Consider the following 21412-nt stretch of genomic DNA (forward strand, 5'->3'; position numbering starts at 1 on the left):
AGCTATGATACAACACTTCAATGTATTGTTTGTATTCTACATTGACTCAAGAGTTATACTAAAGCTCATAGTGAATAAAAGAAAGAGTAATGTGAAAACAGAATTACTAAATCCAACGTGGTGCCGTTTGTTATTATTTTGCTTTTATTTTGTAGAACATGGAGTGGTTCAACAGAGGTGTTCTGCAGATGTTTGGCGACCAGCCAGTGAGCTCAAATGGAAGATGGATGGGATAGTTTGCTTTTCAGATCCTGAAGCAACTTGGATTTGGAAGAGTAGGGGTCACCATTAAAACAATCCATTTTTTCAGAGATGACACATTGTGTCATTTGTTAATATCTTCCAGTTTGAAGGAAAAAGTAAAGAAATTCTCTGGAAGATGTTTTGACGTTTAATTAAAAAGCAGTTTGAAAACATGTCCCTTGTGCTTTGCCCTTGTAAACGTGCGTGTATCAGAAACTTATACAGAGATGTGAATGCTCTCATCCTGATGCTGTGGAGCTCTCGTTGGGAACCGTGTCCATTAATCTTCTGACGACACAGCAGTGGGCCTCTTTGTGCACAAGTGGGCCCTGTGGGTAACCTCTGTGCAGTGTATTCATAGGACAAATACCTGATATTTTAAATTCTCCTCCCTTCCTCTGGGAGGTTGCTGCATACTCAACACAAACTCTTGCTTCTTGTATTTTCAAGGCTGGAAAATTTCCTCTTAAGGCAGAAGCTGAAAAACAAAGCATACCCTGGTGAGTAGTTGATAACTTGGAGCAGTTAGTCATTCTCTGAGCTTCTTGCTATTGAAATAAGAGAACAGCATGGCACAGGAATCTGAAATACTCAAAACTCTGATTTATCTCCTGCCTCCAGCAGACTTTTTTGCTTAACTCTGCATTTTAGTCTATTCATCCTGAAACTGAAAGAACTTTTAAAGTCTGTCCCAGGAATATTTCTTGAGCACCTGCTATGTACTAAGGCAGTGTACTAACGTAATGTTGGATGGTGTATACTGACTAAGACAAGGTTCCTGTCCTTAAGAAGTTCACAAAATAATTAGTGAAGTAACACTGGCAACTTTGAAGGAATAGTGCTTCTCTTAAAGGATTGACTCAGGACACATGATAATATAATTCACTGAAGTAATATTTTCAGCCTTTGGAATCTTCATAGCTACTGATGTTTAATACCTCCTCTGAGTTGTTCAGCTGAGTCCTTCCAAGGAATTTAGCACGTGGTCATGTTTTGCTAACTGTATAATAGAATCTTTGATAGTAGTCTTACTCTTAACACCTTCTGGGTTATTAATAAAAGGAAGTGGCCAACATTTGTGCTTGGAATGTCTTTTAACCTTTGTTTAAGGAAGAAATGATGGCTCTACTGGGAATACTTCCTGGGAACACTTAGATCTCTCCATAAAAGTGCATGCCACAGAAGATGAACCCTCCGAATTTCGACATATTTCTCTGTCCACGGCTGGTTCTGTTTTCCCATGGACTTCGTGGCCAATGGGAAAAATAGCAGTTAAACTGTAAGGTACTCTAGAGTCAAGCTCTAAATTATCCTAAAGTTAATGCCCTATGATGGTCTAAGCATTTCAGAATTTCTTACAAAAGGCATTAGCTTTGTTCTTTAAGCACTTTGGGCACCTTTAAACCATATTTCAGAACTTTCTTGAATGACTTGACTATGAGATAAAACTAAAGAAATACTTAACTTTGTGCTTCTGGTTGGGTCCACTATACATGGTCTATTAAAGAACTTTTTGAATTTTAAAAAGATTCCTTCCCTTTGTCCTTGTATGGTGGTTATAGAAAGTTAAATAGCTACTTTGCTCAATAGGTACTAAGGTTAGGTAATGGGAAATTAAAATTTAACTCTTAACCTTCAAGGTATGTGATTATGCTTTCTCCTAAGAAAAGCTTCAATTTCTCTATATTTCACAGATTGATTCTGCCTCCATTCCCAACTAATTTTTGTAACAAGAAAGGGACATACCAATCATGATTTTATAATATTTTCAGGACCAATAATGTCCACACTGATTTGGGTTCAGCACTTAATGTAGTCCTGCACCTGTTTCACAACAATGGCTAAGAAAACAGAGAGGAAAGGAATAAGGTCTTCACACATAAGTTCAATTCTTGTCTTCTGTAATTGGACTCCCCAGTGTCCATAAATGTGTTTTAGGAGTCTAATTAAATATCAAATTTCTGTCTGAATAAAATTTGAGGAAGGCAATAGCAAGTTAGTAAGTTAGGTTTTATTTTTTAATTTCTGAATACTTAGTTCAACTTGAGTTTATTTAAAACATTACTTAAGTCAAGCGTGAACCATGTTCACTTAGACTGTAATTTGCTAAGACTTTATTTACATTCAAACACTTATTATCCTAAATTATATATTTCAGTTTTTCTTTCATAGGAAATAACAATATCAAAAAATGACTTTTGTCCACCAAAGGAATTTTTTTGCTTCTTCCATCATCCCATTCCATCCCCTATGCTGTGATTTTACTGCTCATCACTGCCTGAAGACTGAAGATATGACTGAAGGTAATAAATGCATTAACAACATTTTGGTCAGAACTGATAACTATCAATTCTGCTTTTATTTCTCAGGAATAGACTATTTGTGAAGAAAAGCTTAAAGATGACTTGAATCTGATGTTTCCCTGCTGTAATGTCCAGGTATTTACCAAGTTAGTGTTTAAAAAACAGTTTTCATGTGAATAACATAAGGATTTGAGACAGTCTTAAGATTTAGAGTTTCAGACAGAATTTTGAAAAAATGTGATTATATCTGGTTTTAAGACTTTCCAAGCTAGTTGCTTTATGCAGGTTTAGTGTATTTGTCTTAATATCTGCGTATTCCTTACAAATATCCAACAAATTCATAATTAAAGATAAGCACAAACTCTCTTGTTTGCTTACTAACATGTGTTCAACATTCTTAATTTTCAAAATTTTTTTAAAGATTTATTTTGGATGTGGACCATTTTTAAAGTCTTTGTTGAATTTGTTACAATACTGCTTCTGTTTTATGTTTTGGTACTTTGGCTATGAGGGATGTGGGACTTTAGCTCGCTAATCAGGTATTGAACATGCACCCCTTGCATTGAAAGGCAAAGTATTAACCACTGGACCACCAGGGAAGTCCTCGGTTCAACATTCTTACCCAAAGTAGTAAGATGGGTCCTGTTTTCAAGGCTGTGAGCCTCAAGTGAAATTATGAATAAGTTCAGTGTTAGAATATTCCTCCCAGAAACATTATCCTACTCATATCCAGCTCAGACCAGTCTCTCCCTATGTGGTTTTCCCCCGTTTTTAAAAGAATTTTGGATTATCTCAGGTTCTTGAATACATCATTTTAGTTGTTTCATGTACATGTATGCATTCTCTACCCACTGGAGAGAGAGTTTTGGGGGCATTTAGAACTTTCTGGGTATCCGCCAAACATCTAACAGATTCTTAACATGATGCTGAGACCAAAAAAACGACTTCCTAATGGCCTTTTGTTTTGCTGTGTTGTTTTTCACTGATGAGTTCTCAGATGCAAAGAAAAAGATTCTGTGGAAAGAAGGTGTTTGTGTTTTCATTTGAAAATAGAAGTAGGAACAACCAGGATGATATGCAAAATGGAAAGGGGATTGCGTTTGGTATTACATATGTGCTGTTTGCAACCATGGTCCCTGGAAGTGTGGTGTCCCAGGAAAGACATCTTCACCAGTGAAGGCTCTTTGAATTGCCACATATCTCCCAAACCTGAGTCCCTCTTCATTCACTGGTAGGAAAGGTTAACCCAGGTAGAATTCTCAAGCAGCTCTTACTGTTGACCCATAAGGGCAAGCTCTCTCAAATTAAACCTTACACTGGGTAAAATTACCCCTGGCCTTAAAGTTCCTGATCTTCCTCTCTCCCTGTTTTTCATCTCTGGCTAACTCTCTGGACTAAGTTTCTTTAATTTTTTTCTCCTGACTTTTCTCTGCTTTTTTTCTGCCCTCTCCACTCTTCACTTTGAATAAGATGTACTTCATAAAATGATGTCTAGATAACTCAGCCATTCTACTGAATTGAACTTAAATATTGGACAAAATAATTAAAACCACATTTTAAGTGGTTTTAAACTAAAAGCTAATGTGAAAATGTTGGAATTTGTACCAATATAAACATATTAAACTTAAGACCATATTCAAATATGGTTAAAAATTACATCATGTTCCTTCTACTAGAAATCTTAAAGGATATATATACATAAAACTCACCTTCTGAGTCATGATGTAATTTAGATTATATTTTATTAGACATTCTTTACAAATTTAAAATACTGCTATTTTTACATGCACAGAGGAAAATCAGTTTGGATAATTATATTTAGGCATTCATTAAGATCAACCACAAAATAAAGACACTTTATTGTGTCATTTATCAACATACTTGATATGTATATCTAAAGTGCATTATGTTACAAAAAATATAGAAATTCAGCAGCACCAAGATACATTTACAAAATAAATACATCAGTTGACAAAATAAATTATGGTAAATGTGATAATAATAATTGGATTAGCCTTGGCAAAAAAAATATTCACAATAACCAATGTGCAGTTTCATAGAGCAATGGGGGAGACAGTTTTATTCCAATGCCATTTACAATATTTACAGACAATAAATATTTCTAATACTTTCCACATGTTCATTATTACAGAATCCTGCAATACGTCTTCTGAAGGTCTCTGCTGAAAAATTCAATGCCTCCTGCAAAGAGAAAGAAGCAAAAAAAGAAGAGGAGAAAACAGGTTGATTTTCCTTGCAAATGAAGAGACATAAAATAAAGATGTAAATTAAGGAACATAGAAACACAATGGAAACTGATTCAGGGGACTTCTTGTAAATATCTTTTCCAAAAGGTGCCTGTGGGAGCCACCTGACTCTCCAGAACCCTCTGCTACAGGCAGGTTCTTTAATTTGATCTAACGATCAATGTGACACAGAAAGGAAAATGGATCTGCATTTCTAATTATACTCTGTCAGGAAAAGGAGACCTTTTGAGAACTTTCCAAAGCTGCTAACTGGCAAGTGTGGGAAGAGGAGGGACACATTTGAGAATTCAGAATAAGGCCAGGTTGTGTTATCCATCGTTAAATACACCTTTGCTTAGAAGTTTATTCCTCAGGGATGCCCGACAGAGGTGATGCAAAGGTTGCTTACTCTTTTCAGGTTCTCATTTGGCCAATCTCTCACTCAGATTAATGGGCAGTTGTGAGGGTTGAGTGTGTGATTTGGGGTGAATGTTAGAAGGATGAGTAATTAAAGTATGTTTGGCTGATGATTTGAGGATGAAGATGAGGATATCTGTCCTTCTTCAGCTGTTCTTAAATACTAATGAATAAGATTATTTGGGGATTTTTGTTTTTGAAGCCAAAACTAAGATAGAATTGCTGCTAGTTTTTTGACTGGATCTTACATTAGAAATTGGGAAAGCCTATTTTAAATTAGAGAATAGGAACCTATTAATTCAAAAGTATAAAATACCCATAGTTCACATCACTGTGTTTGTTTTAGTACCCAGAATAAGTTTCCACTTGGGACTGACATGTTTTCTAACCCTTCTAAACACGGTAATGACAGTATTTTCAGATATGTGTGCTTAGTTGTTCAGTTGTGTCTCCTTCTTTGTGACCCCATGGACCTTAGCCCGCCAGGTTCCTCTGTCCATGGAATTCTCCAGGCAAGAATACTGGAGTGGAGAAGCCATCCCCTTCTCCAGGGAATCCTCCTGACCAGGGATTGAACCCGGTCTCCTACATTGCTGGCGGATTCTTTCCCGTCTAAGTCACCAAGGAAGCCCATTCTAAGACTAGAGACTTTTTCTCTGCTTCTCTCTCTGCTTTTCTCTTCTTTGTGTGTGGTCTATTTCAGGGAATACCTTTTGGTGTCAAAAAAACCAACTATGGAGCAACTAGGAACAACAGTATGGAATGGGAGCAGTTGGCTGCATCACCGCATTAACAGCCAGAATTTTACATGTCAGACCTGCGTGATTGTGTGACCTACCAAAAAGCAAACTCTTGACAATTTAGGAATTTTATGTGCAGCTTGAAGAATGAAAAGCAAGTTTAGCATTTAGAGTGTTTTAACGTCTTAAAGAATCGACCTCTTCAAGAATTTTGTCTGGAATGAGAAAACAGCTCCTAGTAACAGAGGAAAAAAATAATTTACTATTAAAGTTTTTAAATGGTGGGCAGATGTGGATGGATGTTATGAATAAAGTCCAAAAGGCAACTGTCAAACTCAATCATTTGGGTATTGTACTGATTGTAAAATATTTTGGTACTAAACGGCATCTAGTGAATTGTATTTAAGAGTAACACAAGCAAGGAAGGAATGAATAGCCTCTTGAACAATTTATTCCTCAGAAGGCAAGAGAAAGGAAATACATTAAAGGACCAAGGAAAAGATCTGTTAATTATATTTCACTTTGCCCAGCCAGTTTGCTTGTTATCCTTCCTTCTGACTTCCCTTCGACAAAGACATGTAGTGGGATAGTCAGGTAAAACATATACCATGACCTAAAAGTATATGTATAAGCTTATTACACATATGAGTAGGACAACACTTTAGAGCTCTTCTGAGTGCTGAAAAGCTTTCATATTATTTTTAAATCAGTGTTTACCAAGGTAAATTATATGGGTCCCACTCTATCTAGACATCTCACGTGTAACATAAAAAATTCTAAAATATAATTTCCAAAATTTAAAGCTGTATATTTTCCACTGGATGATTCATGTAAGAGGATCCATACAGTGTAGCTCAATAGTTTCTCTTAAGAAATAGCATCACTATTACATATTGTAGTAAAGATCATGCTTGCCATGTCATTAGATCTCTGAGATCATTGCATTAATGCAAGGAGATTGAAGAGAGGATGTTAATAAAAGGTGAATTGCTTATAAAACTTTAAACTGGTTATTCTGAAAAGATTCTATTTGGACTACAAAATTTGCATGGCCCCATATGTTCTCATCAGTACACTCCTGAATTTCCCCATCTTGCCTACACCTCTGTTGGGTTGTATTGAGAGAATGCCAATGTCTGGCTGCCAAACATAAAGTGCTTTCCATGAACATCTCTCAGAACCAGGGAACAGAAAGGAGAGGCAGAAGCATTCTATTTCTTTCAGTCATAGGTCTGGATTTGATTGGGCACTGCCTAGTTTTTAGTAAATCTACTTTAACTTAGAGACAGTTTTGGGATGTGAACTGACAAGGGCTGACTTTCAATTCTCCAGATACTTAAGAGCATTGCAAATTTTAAATGAATAGAATTCATTAAAACATATTTCTACTCCTGTTTATGTATATATACAAAATGGATAAAAGTAGGTTTTGGCAATAAAGTAAAGCCCTTTAATTAGTTATAAATATGTACAATTAGGATCATATCTAAAAATACACTGAATGTGTGCATTAAGCCAAGATTTATAGTTTGTTATCCCTTATGTATCCGTTAGGTATTTGCAGAATAGATCACTCATTGGGCTAAAGACTCTTCTACTGCCGCTGTCCGTTGGTTACTAAAGCTGCACTACTAGGCCAATGTCATTATTATTTTAGATGCTTTTGAATGATGGGTTTTGTCAATTTAACTCAAATATCCCCTGTGAAACATCACTCTGTTATCCAGTCTTTACCAGTCAGAGGAAAGGACTGGAGAAGTGACAGGGGACTCCTTAAATAGCAAGATCATTAGCTGCATAGAATGCATCCTTGTGTTGTTTCTCCCCCTTTTTTAAAACCCCCCAGAAGGGCTGTACTGGAAAGTAAAAAACGAAAAGATCCCATCAGTGAAAATGCAGAGGTAAAGAGCAGCACCAGCACAGTGCTGGCCTAAGTGTCAAGAAAGGAAATAAAGCCAGTTCTGAGGACCACCACTCCCCGTTTCCAGGCCTGCTCAGCTGCTTTACCTGTGGAAGGCTTTGGTTTTCAAATTGTATTCTAAAATGAGGTGAATACTTACCCCCTTTTTGCCTCACAGAAACACATATACTTAGATAGAGAGATGGATGGATGGATGGTAGAGGCAGAATGAAATCTCAAAGCACCTAAACAATAATGAGCTATAATTTACTGAGTATTTACTCTATGACAGGCATTGAACCCTTGTAATCTCATTTAATCTTCACCTGCTCAGTGAGGTTGGCACAAGTACCACCTTCATTTTACAGAAGAGGAAATCTGTCTTAGAAAGACTAAGGTTGTGAACATCAATAAATTCAGACCCAAGACTTGAACTTAAGGGTTTCTGGCTCCAAAGTCTGTGAATGTGAAAAGCTGTGAGCTAAGGATAAACAAGCCACATAGATGTGGTTTTCTTATTCCTACTACAAAACCCTATAGAAAGTACTTCAGCTTGTCAGTGGACAAATAGGTACATGAGAAAAACTTATGTCCTTCCCAATCTTTACTTAGAAATTTTCAGAAATCATGATTTTTGTTTCGTGAACTGGTAGAAAACAGAGTTAAATTCAATTAAATAAATTCAAAGTCTGTGTGTAAAGTTTTAAATTTAATCACATGAAAATAAATTTAATTTTTAATTAAATAAGTTTAATTGTTCATGGTAGGATATTTTTCTGTAGTGTTTGTAGATCATATCAAAGCCTTCTTTTGTTTGTTTGTTTTCCCCTTAAAGGGAAAAAAAAAGAAAGAAAAATAATCATAAAGTTTGACTTGGTATAAGAGTGGGGGAAATAAATACAGTTCTTTAACAAATGGTTAAAGTGCACAAGCTTCTACAGCTTGAGGAAAAAGATAAAAGTTGTTGCTGCTGCTGCTAAGTCGCTTCAGTCCTGTCCGACTCTGTGCGACCCCATAGACTGCAGCCCACCAGGCTCCCCTGTCCCTGGGATTCTCCAGGCAGGAACACTGGAGTGAGTTGCCATTTCCTTGTCCAGTGCATGAAAGTGAAAAGTTGTTAGTAGAGTATTAAAGGATTGGTATTGGGGTTTGCTGCTGGAGAAAGAAGCGAGTGATTAAACCCCTTGTGTGTTGAGGGGCTAGGAGGACATTGCCTTAAGGCAGGCAATATTCTGAGCCATCTTGCTTTTGTAACCTTTTTAAACCGCGGCGTGATGGACGGAGGCACAGATAGGAGATTCTAGGTCTGTGCAAGCCACGGTAGAGTGGAGTCTCCACACTGTACCTGGGGCACCGAGCAGGGGCTAGGGGCCGGGAAGCTGGTTACCGTGAGTCGAGCTCCAGCGATGTTGCGGAGATGTCACATAGGTAGTCCTCTTCCAGCCCAGTCCCAGCCACGCCTGAGGTCAGCAGGGTTGACCGAGTTCGCCGTTTCTTCTTTTCCTGCTCCTTGCGTTTGCCAGGCTTGCTTTTCTTTTTCTTGCCAGGCGTCTTCAGTGGCTGCTCTTTGTATGTCTCCACCTTGTTAGTTTCCTGAGTCAGGTATTTACCCTCATCATCAGACCCAAAGCGGACAGGGTGGTTCTTGGTGTTGGGAGCAGGCTTGGAGTTGGGGGACACCTCCGAGGTAGCTCTGATTTCGGCTGTGTGGATTTCCGCGATCAGGTGGTGGAGGAAGAACCGACGCCGTAAATCTTGGATGGACTTCCCCTTGTCATGGAGGAGCTGGTGCTCAGACACAGCCCTTTTGCTGTAAAGAGAAAAGAGCAGGAGAGGAAGAAGACAGTGACAGTTTAATATCTGACTGAGACCACAAAGACGTGGAGAAAGCCTTTGAATGGTCTAGTTGGTCCCACAAGCTAAGCTACACGGCTGCAAGCTGGCTGAGCAAGGAAGGAAGAGATGGGAAGGGAAGAGCCGGCCTTTAGGAGGCTCCAGCCTGAGTCCCAGCTGTGCTGCTCCCCAGGTCGGTGACCCTGCTGAGAACGTGAACATTCTTGGGCCCCTGGGGCCCCATCTTTTTAAATCTTTTAAATCTGATCTTTAAAAAGATCAGATTCTACAATGGCTATGCTCTCTTCTCAATTTAAACTATTAAGCGTCATTGTTTCAAAAACATGGACAGAAACCACTGAGCTTCTTTTCATGGTTTTTGGAGTTGTGTTGGGGAAATAAAGCGTCCTAGTCTGGGAAACAAAAAGGTGGCTGATTTCCCCCAAGTATTCACTCCAGGCATAGGTGTGCATGAGCGAGCGTGCATACATGTGCATGAGCAGGCGTGCATGCACACACACTGATCCCCACTTAAGAAAATAATAATAATACTGAATCTCAAAGAACAGCAAGCTCTACTAGTAAAAGCAAACAAAGTCTGAAGGATGAAGTGAGCTGTGAAGTCTGTCTAGGAAACCATCTGACTAACACACTGAATTTGGACATGATTGATATTAGACTATAGGCTACCAAGAATCTATATGTGAAGGCCAACTGTCAGAGCATGCATAAATTTTTCTGTAAAGTAGTGGGTGGTCTCTTTAAAATGGCTGTCTTTGTGTGTTTAAGTGAGATCATTCTATTTCCTCTGTGCATCATTTTTCTTTTTAATTTAGAATTTCAAAGGTATTATCCTTAGGGCGTAATTAAGAAATTCACTTTTCTATTTCTTCTTTGTCCTAGAAATATCTCTGGGCAAAAATATGAAGTGGTTTTTCTATTAAACAACACTCTAAGAAAACAGAGTGAAAAAATTTTTTTCTATCAGTGTTTTTAGATGACACCCTGACTGTTGCTTAAATGTCCATTCATGTATTCTTTTATTATTCTGTATGTATTAACCAAATTTGAGGATTACATACATGAAGCAGTCATATTATATCTGCTACAACCATACTTCACATAACTTGAATTTCTACCATTGAAATAACCCTCCAAAGTGGCTCAATTTCAAAAGTTTCTGAAGGCATTTCACAGGGCTGGATCCTGTGTATTTTTCCTCCCCAACACAATGATAGATTTATCTGGTCGCTTATTACCTTCATTGATACAACTTATTTAACTCTTCAGAGAAATATGAGAATGAACAAAACTCTTCATTTTACAGATGGGGAAAGTGAGGTTCAGAGATTAAAGACTTCACACTTGCTCACATGATAAGAACAGGTAGAACCAGGGTGCTCCAAAGATGATGTCTCCTGATTCTAAAACCAAGACTGTTTTCCAACTTCCCCAACCCTTTCTCTTACTGAAGTGTATGTTTAGGAAACTAGAAGGGAAGGGCATAGTCGTCTGTGTTGAGAACCATGATAATGGACAAATGGACAGCAATTTATCTGCTTCTTAGAAGACCGAGCTGCTTGTCCCAAGTACATTTTTATCACCAAAATAAAGAACCAGGATTCCCAGAGTCTGGATTATCACTGAGGGAATGACAGACTGTCTAGTTATATTGTGAGTCCAAGAAGAGGAAACCACGGAAACTGTCATTATTTCTCGGACTTATAGCCAGAATACCAGCTCTCTTTCAGCATTTTAGTTGTGTGCACTGACTTTAAGCCGTGTAGCTTGTGCAAAAAAGACATGACTTAATGGAAAGGAATTTAACAGGAGCCTGGTTTAAATGAGGCATGAAGGAGTCTCTCTTCCTTTTGGAAGGTGCCACATGTGACCAGATTAAAATTCACTTACTTTGTGGCAATAGTTAGTATCCTGGAAACGTTTAATGACCTACATGGAGGCTTTGCTACAATAGATTTATATTGTCTAATAACTGTTTTAAAGAACAGGACCGATACACTTACATGTTCCATAAGTATTACACTTTCATAAGTATCTCTTAGCAAAATGTCAAGTTAAAAAGAAGTTCTTACACATGATCATTTTTACTATTTGGAGCTTTTATTACTTTCTCAATTCCTGGCAGATAGCCACTCATCTGTATTGCTCTCCAAATGTATAATACAGCCCATTCTAGCTTACCTTGAAGCCAAACTTTTAATAGCTGGTCTGTTCTAATCAAGTCTCCATTGCTCATGCCTCCTCTGACTGGCATATACGCCTGTCATCCTGGCTAGCCTGTCAAGCATGAGTCACAGTGCCTTCCTAGTTCAGGCACTGCACTTTCCCAGGATGGTTCTTATGGGAAATGGAGTGAGCATTCTATCCTTATGTTTTACAAGAAGCCTACAATATGGCACAACTTCATCCAGTTCAAAATAGTACACCTCTTGTGAGGTACAAAGCTTCATTCTGCCTTTAGGGGGTAATTATTAATATAGTAGAAAATACAGATGTTCTTAAATGCCGAATCTGAAATGCTGTAGCATAATTTACTTACTAGTTCAAAGACTTCTGCATTCAAAATATTGTGAAGAATAACTTTCTGGTTGAGCAACTGCATTAGAGGATCAGGAATAGCATAGTATCTATACTATCAACAAGGAATCAGGTCCATGAGTGTTCTATTTATTTTCCAAATAAGACATTAACTGAGCCAAGAGTAAATGACTAGCATGTACAAACTAGATGTACACAGGTGGTGGGCAATTCCTTCCAAGAGGGAGGCTTTCACTTTAGATAATTCTGAAGTACTTAAGTTATAAATATGGCCTCAATAATAGTCTGTTACTTTGTATATCTGTACACATCTATACACATGGCATATCTGTGCAATGGTCCACATGGCATTTATTACATCCCCAACATGGAAGCACAAGTGTCCTATGTTCACGGTTTCCTTTGATTATTATTTTAAAAAGAAAAAATGTGAAGGAAATGCTTAACACAGATAACTCTAAATTCAGTCAAAATATAGCTTTTCTGTCTTTAAAAATCACTCTCTAGGGAGTTTTCGGGGAAGAAGATTAAATTTCTAAGGAGCTCTCAAGGAACACAGGGAAGAGCTGGAGTGATGGGAATTCCTTTTTTCAGCACAGGAAGAGGCAGCGTGCTCGTGCTGATGCTAGGCTCCTAAGAGGAAGGAGTCTGGGTTTGAGAAGAAAAATTCTGTGGTCCATGGAAGAGTCAGGGTCAGGGTGTTAGAGTTAAGATGACTCATCAGAAGTCCCTTCCAACCCAAATGACTCAGTCAGAAGTTATGCTTTTCATTAAGTGGAAGAGACCCAGTCTGGCTCCTAAGCATATCAGTCAGTGATGTTTTAGGTTTCTGAATCTGCTGGGGTTCTCTCTCTAACTCAAACAGAGACTGTCACCTGCCGGAAGTCCTGTTCTTCTGGATGAGAATGTCCATAGATCTCCAACTAGTGGCTCAGACGGTAAAGAATCTGCCTGCCATCCGGGAGAACCAGCTTTGATCCTTAGGTCGGGAAGATCCCCTGGAGATCTTCAACCTGGCAACGTACTCCAGTATTCATGCCTAGGAAATCCTGTGTACAGAGGAGCCTGGTGGACTATAGTCCATGGGATCGCAAAGTTGGACACGACTGAGGGACTAACACAGCCTCACTGAGTCAAGTCCTTTTAGACTCACAGGTCCAGAAGATTCACAACTTATATTGCCATAGCCTAGGAATTGTTACTGTTGTAGTAGTTTCCTCTCCTTTAAAAGTTAGCCCTTATTTAGAAAACGTCTAAAGCAGTTTCCCTAATACTTGGTGTGAAAAGTAATTGGGGAGTAATATGATTTGATTATATGTTAAAATTTCTTTTAAGATACTGTGCTGATTTATTGTAATAGCAGACTAATGTTTTGTCTAGCACACAAAAATGTACTGTTACTTGGCAATAATGCAAAAATAAATGACTTGTTTTTTTTTTTTTAAAAAACTCCATTTGGCTGTAATAGTTTGATGAAACTTCTTTATCTGCTGATGATTTCAGCCTCCATGAAAAACCATGGCTGTAATGTGATGATCTATTAGCCATTAACTATAAGAATGTTTTGTGGTAGTTTTATAACCATCTGCTGAGTGTGAGTGTTTAACTGCAATATTATATTTCACCCACAAACAAAACTATAACAGAGACTGGCTGCTAAGTGGTTTCTGATGTGCATTTTGCAAGGTGCAACAAGGAAAGAGTTAAAAATAGACTCTAGAACTAACTTAGCACCATTTTAATGCCATAACTGCAGATTTAATCATGGTCAATTTACTGTTTCTCAAAAGAGAAAACAGGTATTTCTTAAGTAACTGTAAAGAAAAAAAAAATTGGCTCTGTTCCAAGACAGTATTTCTTGGCCAAATAAATACAGTATTTAAGTGTGCTTTTAAAATTTTAGGCTTCATTTATATTTATATATGCATTTTACATAACTGAATTAAATATGAGTCTCAAAATGAGCAAATAATCTGAAGACAATTTCCAGAAATACATCAGCAAAATCTTGATTTGAAGAATACAACGCAGCTTTATCTTCAGTACAATGTTCTACACAATTTGCCTTAGGAGATTCATAATAGATTTTCATTTCGGTGCCAAGGTTCAGACATGTCTAAGGTAATTTCATTTAAGGATTTTCTGCTTTAATAATAATAGACCAAGGGCACATATAAAAAGTTGCCTTTTGGTACACCCTCGGGAATTTACAAGGAAGCACCAGCAACCTGATTGTAAATATTAGATATTGCTATTTTTATTGTTATTGTAAAAGTTCCCCTTAATTCCTTCACCAGAGGCAAACTCGTCTCAGTTCTCAAACTATCTGGTTTTCCCATCCTGGACACTGAGAGGGCAGCTTAAAGATCACCCAAAGATGGTATTACATACATTCATAAACTGCTGGGTCCAGCGGATTATGAAGCTAGTATTACTTTCCCACTCTTCCAACTTTTCAGTCACACAACACGGTGCTATTTCTCTGGTGTGCTTTGATGTATGATTAAAGTCAAAATTATCCTGAAAGAATCACCAAATGAAAATGCCAAGATAACAGATTTTCAGTCTACAATGCAAATATTTGACTCCAGATTAAAGAGCTGTTAGCAATAATTCCAAGGGGGGGGGGGAAGTTTCCACACCTAATCCTCATTTTGGAATTGAGCACTCTAGCGTTCTTAACTGTATCAATATCGATGTTGGAGTTGTGCCATTGCAAAGTTGTTACTACTTCATTATATAACATGCCTACATTATGTAATGTGGTCCCTTTTATATGCTTAAAATTATGTCATTCATAATAAAATTAGATGTAAAGTTTTTGCTTTTCACAAAAAACCTGCCACCCACATCCAGTATGTACGTATACAAGTGCACACACACAGACGTATGCCGCCTGGATACCTCAACTTCCTACGAGTTATCTTAAGCTTTTTGCAATCCTCAGGGTTTCAGAATCTTCCCAGGTTCTGAAAATAACCCTTTTCTCTCAGTAGAAGAACTTTTGCTAGAGGAGAATCAGTAAATCGCTCCCTCTCATGGAAACATATGAAAGTTGTCTCTTGCCTGTCTCCTGCTGAGGTTTTACCCAGTTCTCCCGCCGGCTTTGAGGACCCGGGCTCAGCTCCGGGCAGGTAGCGGATCTCGCCGCTCTATAACCCGGGCGAAGAGCATCCATGACCGCGGAGGGCCCTCGGCAGCGCCCCAGTCTGGTGACCTCTCCCCCTGGCCTCCCCAGCCCTCACCCGGCGCCCTGGGGAGGATCGGGCACTTACAGTCGGCGGCCGAGCTCCTCCACCGAGCGCCCGCAGGAGGGCACCGAATAGCTCAGCAGGAACACCGCGACGCTCCATTGCTGAACTAGCCTCCACAGCATCGTATCCTCTCGCTCTGGGGACCTGCAACGGAGAGGAAAGGGGCCCGAAGTGTTAGTCTGGGACCTCCATCTCCCCGCACAACCCCGCTGCTCCCCTTCAGCCTGCTCTCAGAGAGCGTCTTCAACTTCCAGGGCATCTCCCAAGTTGCAAAAAAAAAAAAAAAAAAAAAAAAAAAAAACTTTCACTGGAGTCTCCCGGCACTTACTTATTTAGGAATCAGCTACTCCAACTGTGTTTTTTCCAAACCACACAGGCAAAAAAGGGACCGAAAAAAGGGGAAGAAAAGAAAAAAAATCAGAGGCGCCTTCTCCGAAATAATAACCGAAATGAAATGGTTTTATATACGTATCAATGATGAGCAACGTGTTTACACGTCTCCCATAGCAATGTCTAATTAATCTGGCCGGCAGTATCCGGGGTTCGGGGAGCAGGGCTAACTCCTTCTTAAAAAACAGAAGGAAGTTTCCCGCTCCGAAGTCAGCTTCTTTGCGATCTAGGCCGGCTTGTTCCAGAGCCACTTGTAGCGAGACCCGCATATATATACCTAGCTGTCTGTCTACCTCCTCTGGTGGGCTGGTTGCTTCCGGAAAGTTGACTCCACACACCCTGAGAACAAGTTTTAAGTGCGTGTGTCGTCGATCAGGAGGGCCAGGTGGCGGCGAGGGCGGGTTACCAGCGGCGCGGAGGGGCGGCGGCGGCCCCGCTTCACGGCCGGGGAGGCATGCTGGCCGGGCGGTGCAGGTTGGAAGCGAGTTGAAAGCCGAGCTGGGCAATGTTCACACGCTCGCAGGGAAACCTGCCGGAGAAGTGAGCGAGTCGCAAAGAGGTGGCGCCCTAGGAACGCGCGCGGGCCGAGAGAGGGCGCGGGCGCGCGGGGGGCGGGGGCGGCGACCCGAGCGGGCCCAGCTGGGCCCGAGCGAGCCGAGGGGAGCCCAGAGCTGGGAGCGTCCCGCCGGCGGCCGGGCGCCCCCCTCCCACCCCAGCCCCGCCGCCCCCGGCGCTGCCCCGAGCTCGGCCGAGCCCCACCCCGGAGCGCTGGCCCCGCCGCGCTGTCCCGGGACCGGGGGCGGATCCGCACGTTCCCGCCCGGTCCCTCCGGCCCGGGACTCCTCAGCGGATCAGCCAGCCCAAGTCCTGAGGGCGTGCGGACCGCCCGGGGGCAGCCACGACCCCCGGCGCGCGGCTGCAGCCGAGTCCCGCGGGACGCGCGGGCGCCCAGGCCGCCGGGGGCGGTCGGCAAGGAAGAGGCCGAGGAGCCGGGGCGGAGAGCCCGGGCGCCCGGCATCCTCGGCGGGGAGGTCGCGGGCCTTGGGCCAGTGCCTTACAGGAGCCCTAAGCCCGCCTGGGGGGCTCGGGAAGCGCGGTGGGAACCCTCCTCCCCGGCCCTTTCCTGGAACAAGCTGAGTGGGGAGCCTTGGCTAAGGATGGGGGAATCCTTCGCTTAGAATGGTAAAAATGGTTTCAGACTTCAGGTCGAGATGGCATTTCTAAGTGTCTCAGTACAGCTGAGGACTTCTGGAAGCCATCCAAGAAAGCCCGCTCACAGGATGGAGACCCCGTTTTGAATTGCGGAGGGGGACCGACACTCCTGCGGAGCGCACACGACCGTCAGGAGTAGAACCCACCCTTTCCCCGCCGATAACCTAGTGTTCCCCGCATCCCCCTCCCGCGTCCCCTGTTACATATTCTAGGATGTCTATCCGTGTCGCTTCAGCCCGCAGAAGCAGCGGGACTATTGCTCTAAGCCGCTAAGCCTCGGAGAAGCGAAGGGAAAGCAGGGGGGTTCTTCCTTCAACTGTTGGGCGGGGAAGAAGGACTGCTCTGAATTACCGGGCGGTATCGTCTAGGGAGGGCTTGCAGCGGATGTGAACGCCCGCCCAGCGGACTCAGCTCTATCTTTCGGAAATGAACCCGAGTGGTTGGGAACCATTCAAGAGATGTTTGTCTTCGAGACAGACAATCCCACTGGTAGGTTTCAATACTCTGTAGAAGGCTAGCGTGACTTAGAGATGTGAGATGATTTGAGCCTGACCTTTATCAAGCCTGGCCTTCTGGCAGATGCTCCACAAATTTCACCAAGGTTGGGCGAAATAGCGCCCTCTCACTGACCCTCTTTCATCTCTGCTCCGTTTCCCCACCATCAGCTGCCAGCTAACTAGCTTTATCAAACATTTGCTACTTAAGTTGGGTGGGTGTCACCCCTTCTCAGAAGCTATCTCCCACATTTGATTGCTTTAAACTTCACACTTAAAAAAAAAAAAAAACAACTTGGCTTCCTCCAGCTTAAAAAAAAACTGGGAATTTCCACAACTTCCCTTGAACGTTTAAGAATTTCTAAATGTTAGACCTGTTTGCAAGGCATGAAAAGATGAAGTATCAGCACTCAGAAATGTTAATCTTTGAACATCTAACACTTTCTGATTTATAATAAATTCTTTCCAAAAGGACGCAGAAGCCTTAATGTAATCGTTAGATCTGAAGGGGGGGAAATCTGTAAAAAAGTAAATCACAAATGAGCTATTTAATACTTGCAAGTTGTTTAACATTAAAATGATAATATTTGCTTCCACAATAAAAAACCCAGAGGTGCTTAGCCAAGTTTCAAACTATCCAGGCTTTAAAAAGTCAACCCTCTCCCAATAAAAGGTTAAAACAAAAATCAGATTGAAAATATTAAATCACTTATACTGTAAATAAATTCATTATATTCTCATAACATTATAAATTAAAGACTGGCCTCAATAGACTGCTTTGATTTATGTTGCTTTTTCTACTAATTAAACAAAATTGACCTCCCTCCCTCTCCCCCCACCCCCAACACTTTCCTGGTGTTAATGGCAAAACATCTATCAAATATTTTTAGAATTTCCTCTGCTCTACAAAAAAAGAAAATATAGACACAGGAAAAATAAATAGTCTTTATATACTTGGAATACCAAAGCTTTCCTCATAATTTATTACTTCACCTTTTCCTTGATTTACAGTCTTCTCTGCTTCTCTGGCCAAAGGAGGGAGATCTTCACAGCAGTCTCTTCCAGAAATAATTTTTTTTAGTTCTTCAAAAAAGTAAAATTAAGTCTTAAATGAATTAAAAATTTCCTGTAAGGAGACTTCTGTTTTCACTCAAGGCAATTATTAGAAAGCAGGTCCGTCTTCTAAAGCTGCCCTGAATATTACTCTCAGTTGAGATTCTCCTCAAATATGCCCTCAATATATACCTTTCTGAGAAGGATATTTTTCTGACATCATAATCTAGTTCCCGATATGATTGAATAACCTTTATGATAATGCTGAGGACACATGACTGCAAATGAGATGACTCCACACTACTGGCTTTTTTTTTTTTTTTTTTAAGGCTTAGGGATAGAAGTGCCAACAGAGCCTGAATGTTTGCTTAGGCCTTGCTATCACATAAATGCACCTTAGCAAAGGAGGATTTGAAGGCCAGACTTTAATCTGAAGCCTTGCCATGTGAAGACAAAGTTTAGCTTGTGAGAGCTACACCTACATGAATGCCTAGCCCATGAGCAAGCTCCAGACTTCCATCTTCCCATCTCCAATGGCAACATTATATCCCAATTTTAAAAAGAGGTGTTCTAAATTTCTAAGTGCACTTTTACTCTTAAATTCATGTTTACATAACCAGTTGATGTCTATCTCTAGAGATATCTTCTCTTGCAATTTAGGGGGAAAAAACCTCTAGCATTTATGTTTAGCTTCCTTATCTTTCTTCCATTTTCCCTCCCAGGTTCAAACAAGCAAATAAACATTCAAATGAAAAAAAGGTAGCTTAAACTCTTTCAAAGTACACCTGGGCTCAGAAATTCCCTTCTTATTACCAATAAACATGCAAATTTAACATTTGCCAATTTCCAAGTTATATCTCTCAAATCCTATGAAACTGAACAACACAATGCATCCTTTCTTTTCTCTATTTTTTTGTTTGCATAAAGCAGTTTGCATAATTAGCTCAAGTAAAGGTATCATTTGATTACACTAGAACATGGTTCAAATCACTTTGAACCATGGCCTGGATTAGGATTTGAGATCTGACCTCTAGGTAGCAAGAACCTAGAGGAAGGTTTAAAGTAATGCCTTTAAATCCCCAAAAGGGGCAGTAAAGGGTGTGTTTTATTACTAAATCTCTTTATAGATGAGGCTAGGACTCAAACTAGGCTGTCTTTATAAGAACAGGACCTGCTGCTGATGGGGAGAGGGCTGCCTCAGAGAGAAGTGCCTAGATACCATCAAGCTGATGGATTTCTCTTATTGGCAAAGTGGCTCTCACACCCTCTTAGGCTTTCCCTACTTTTTGGGCAATGTTCAGCTTTCCCCAGACAGGATCAGAAAGCTCATGGGTAAGGCAGTTTTCCCAGAGGGTGCAAGCCAATGTGAGATGAGCAGGTCTGTAAGAAAGGGGTTCTCCGACAAGTTCTCCAAGGTCAAGTACTGGTGCAACCTCCCAAACCCGTGACCATCAAAACAGGAATGAGAAAGAGTCTTCCAGCTAGGGATGGAGACTGTGTGTGGGAGAGAGAAACAGAGAGAAGGGGAGAGAGAGAGAAAATGGTTGTGTAGTGCCAGAGTCCTGCTCTCCTGGACTCAGTCCTGCTCTCACTGAATGCCCTTGACTGGGCCCAGCTCCGGCTCCCAGGAGCAGGCAGCTCTGGACTTGGGTACCACAAGGAGAGTTCCGAGTCCCACCTGGCTCAGGTGACGACCTCTCCATCTGAAACCGATCTCGGGCCTGCCACACAGCCTTCCTGGCCCGGACCCATCTCCTCTGAGCAAAGTCATCTTTTCTTACCGTCTGAGCCCTGTTGTCTGGAGTCGCCGGGACTTCGGAAGCAGTTCACATTCCTACCACCACCCCCCACCCCTGCATACTGGGCCCGCTCTCAGGCTCTCCCCAAAGCAGCACCGAACGGGAGCCCATCCGCACGGGCAGAAACGGTATCTAGCTTCCCACCCTTCGAGGGGGGTGCTGTTCATATTTCGCTTGAGCTTGTGATTACGTCTTTGGACATTTCCTCCTCTTACTGGGATTTCTGTCAGAAATAAGGAGAGCAGACTTGAAACCTGCGCGCTCCCTCCCCTGGGCCTTTGGGCCTAATTGTTGTGTTCTGGGTGCAGGAAGGGGAAGCGAAAGCCTAAGTCGCCTTGTGGTTGGAGTCCCGGGTCTTGGAAGAAGCTTGATAGGACGGGACGATTTTTATCAGCCTCCACCCGCCACTGCAGACTTAGGTCACCCTTGCGTATACGGTACCCGGGGGGCCTACACCTGATGGCAAGTTTAGAGGCCTGGGAGCCCACCGGCGGGTGTAGCTACGTTCGCTGGGTTCTCAGGCGGCTCTCCCTCAGCATCTGGACTCCGATGGCCGCACAGAATCCTTCTGTCCGCGGCGGTAGCACGCAGACCTTCGCGCTTCCATCCCTTTGGGTTGACTGCGTGGCGTCGCACGCGTTATAGAGACGCTCCCTCCTCCCAGAAGGGCCCTGCTTCCCGCTGTCGGGGAAAAAAGAAAGCGTCGGGAACAGTTTGTCCCGAGCACAGGGTCGGAGGCACCAGCGAAACGCCCCCAGCAGGCTGTCCCCTCCCTTCTCCCTCCTGGGCAATCGATGACTCAAACTTGACTTCAGACCCTGGCGGACAGTGGCAGTAAGTTCCCAGTGGGGGTGGGGGAGAGAGGGTGGGGCGGCTGTACCCCACCCCCGGCCCGGCCCGGTCCAGGCCCGGTCCCCAGAGAGGTGCGCAGGCTCGACCCCTCCTCCCGGAGCCCCCGGGACTCGCGGT

General features: G+C 41.8%; 1 protein-coding gene across 6 annotated transcripts; it reads right to left on the reverse strand.

The window, feature by feature from the left end:
• Positions 1-4598: 4598 nt before the first annotated feature.
• On the reverse strand, positions 4599-17419 carry PTHLH (parathyroid hormone like hormone). 6 transcript variants are annotated; one of them, XM_043882241.1, is made up of 6 exons: positions 17301-17419; positions 16163-16414; positions 15824-15847; positions 15517-15639; positions 9237-9659; positions 4599-4748 (listed from the first exon to the last, which is right to left on the reverse strand). In XM_043882241.1, exons 4-6 carry the CDS (start codon positions 15615-15617, stop codon positions 4739-4741), a joined length of 534 nt encoding a protein of 177 aa, XP_043738176.1. In that variant the 5' UTR covers positions 15618-15639; positions 15824-15847; positions 16163-16414; positions 17301-17419; the 3' UTR covers positions 4599-4738. The 6 variants fall into 6 exon arrangements, with proteins under 6 accessions (XP_043738176.1, XP_043738179.1, XP_043738178.1 ...); XM_043882244.1 differs by lacking the exon at positions 17301-17419 and having other exon boundaries at positions 16179-16598; XM_043882243.1 differs by lacking the exon at positions 17301-17419 and having other exon boundaries at positions 15517-15645; positions 16163-16598.
• Between the last annotated feature and the right edge of the window lie 3993 nt (positions 17420-21412).

The sequence above is a fragment of the Cervus elaphus genome, chromosome 22 (genome assembly GCF_910594005.1).
Source record: "Cervus elaphus chromosome 22, mCerEla1.1, whole genome shotgun sequence".
In the NCBI taxonomy this organism is placed as follows: domain Eukaryota; kingdom Metazoa; phylum Chordata; class Mammalia; order Artiodactyla; family Cervidae; genus Cervus; species Cervus elaphus.

Bases quoted from the DNA above. Each gene is read 5' to 3' on its own strand.
- PTHLH (XM_043882241.1), bottom strand. From the start codon at position 15,617: ATGCTGTGGAGGCTAGTTCAGCAATGGAGCGTCGCGGTGTTCCTGCTG. The intron at 9,660-15,516 runs GTAAGTGCCCGA...TTCTCTTTACAG, and splicing joins GAGGAGCTCGGCCGCCGACT to CAAAAGGGCTGTGTCTGAGC.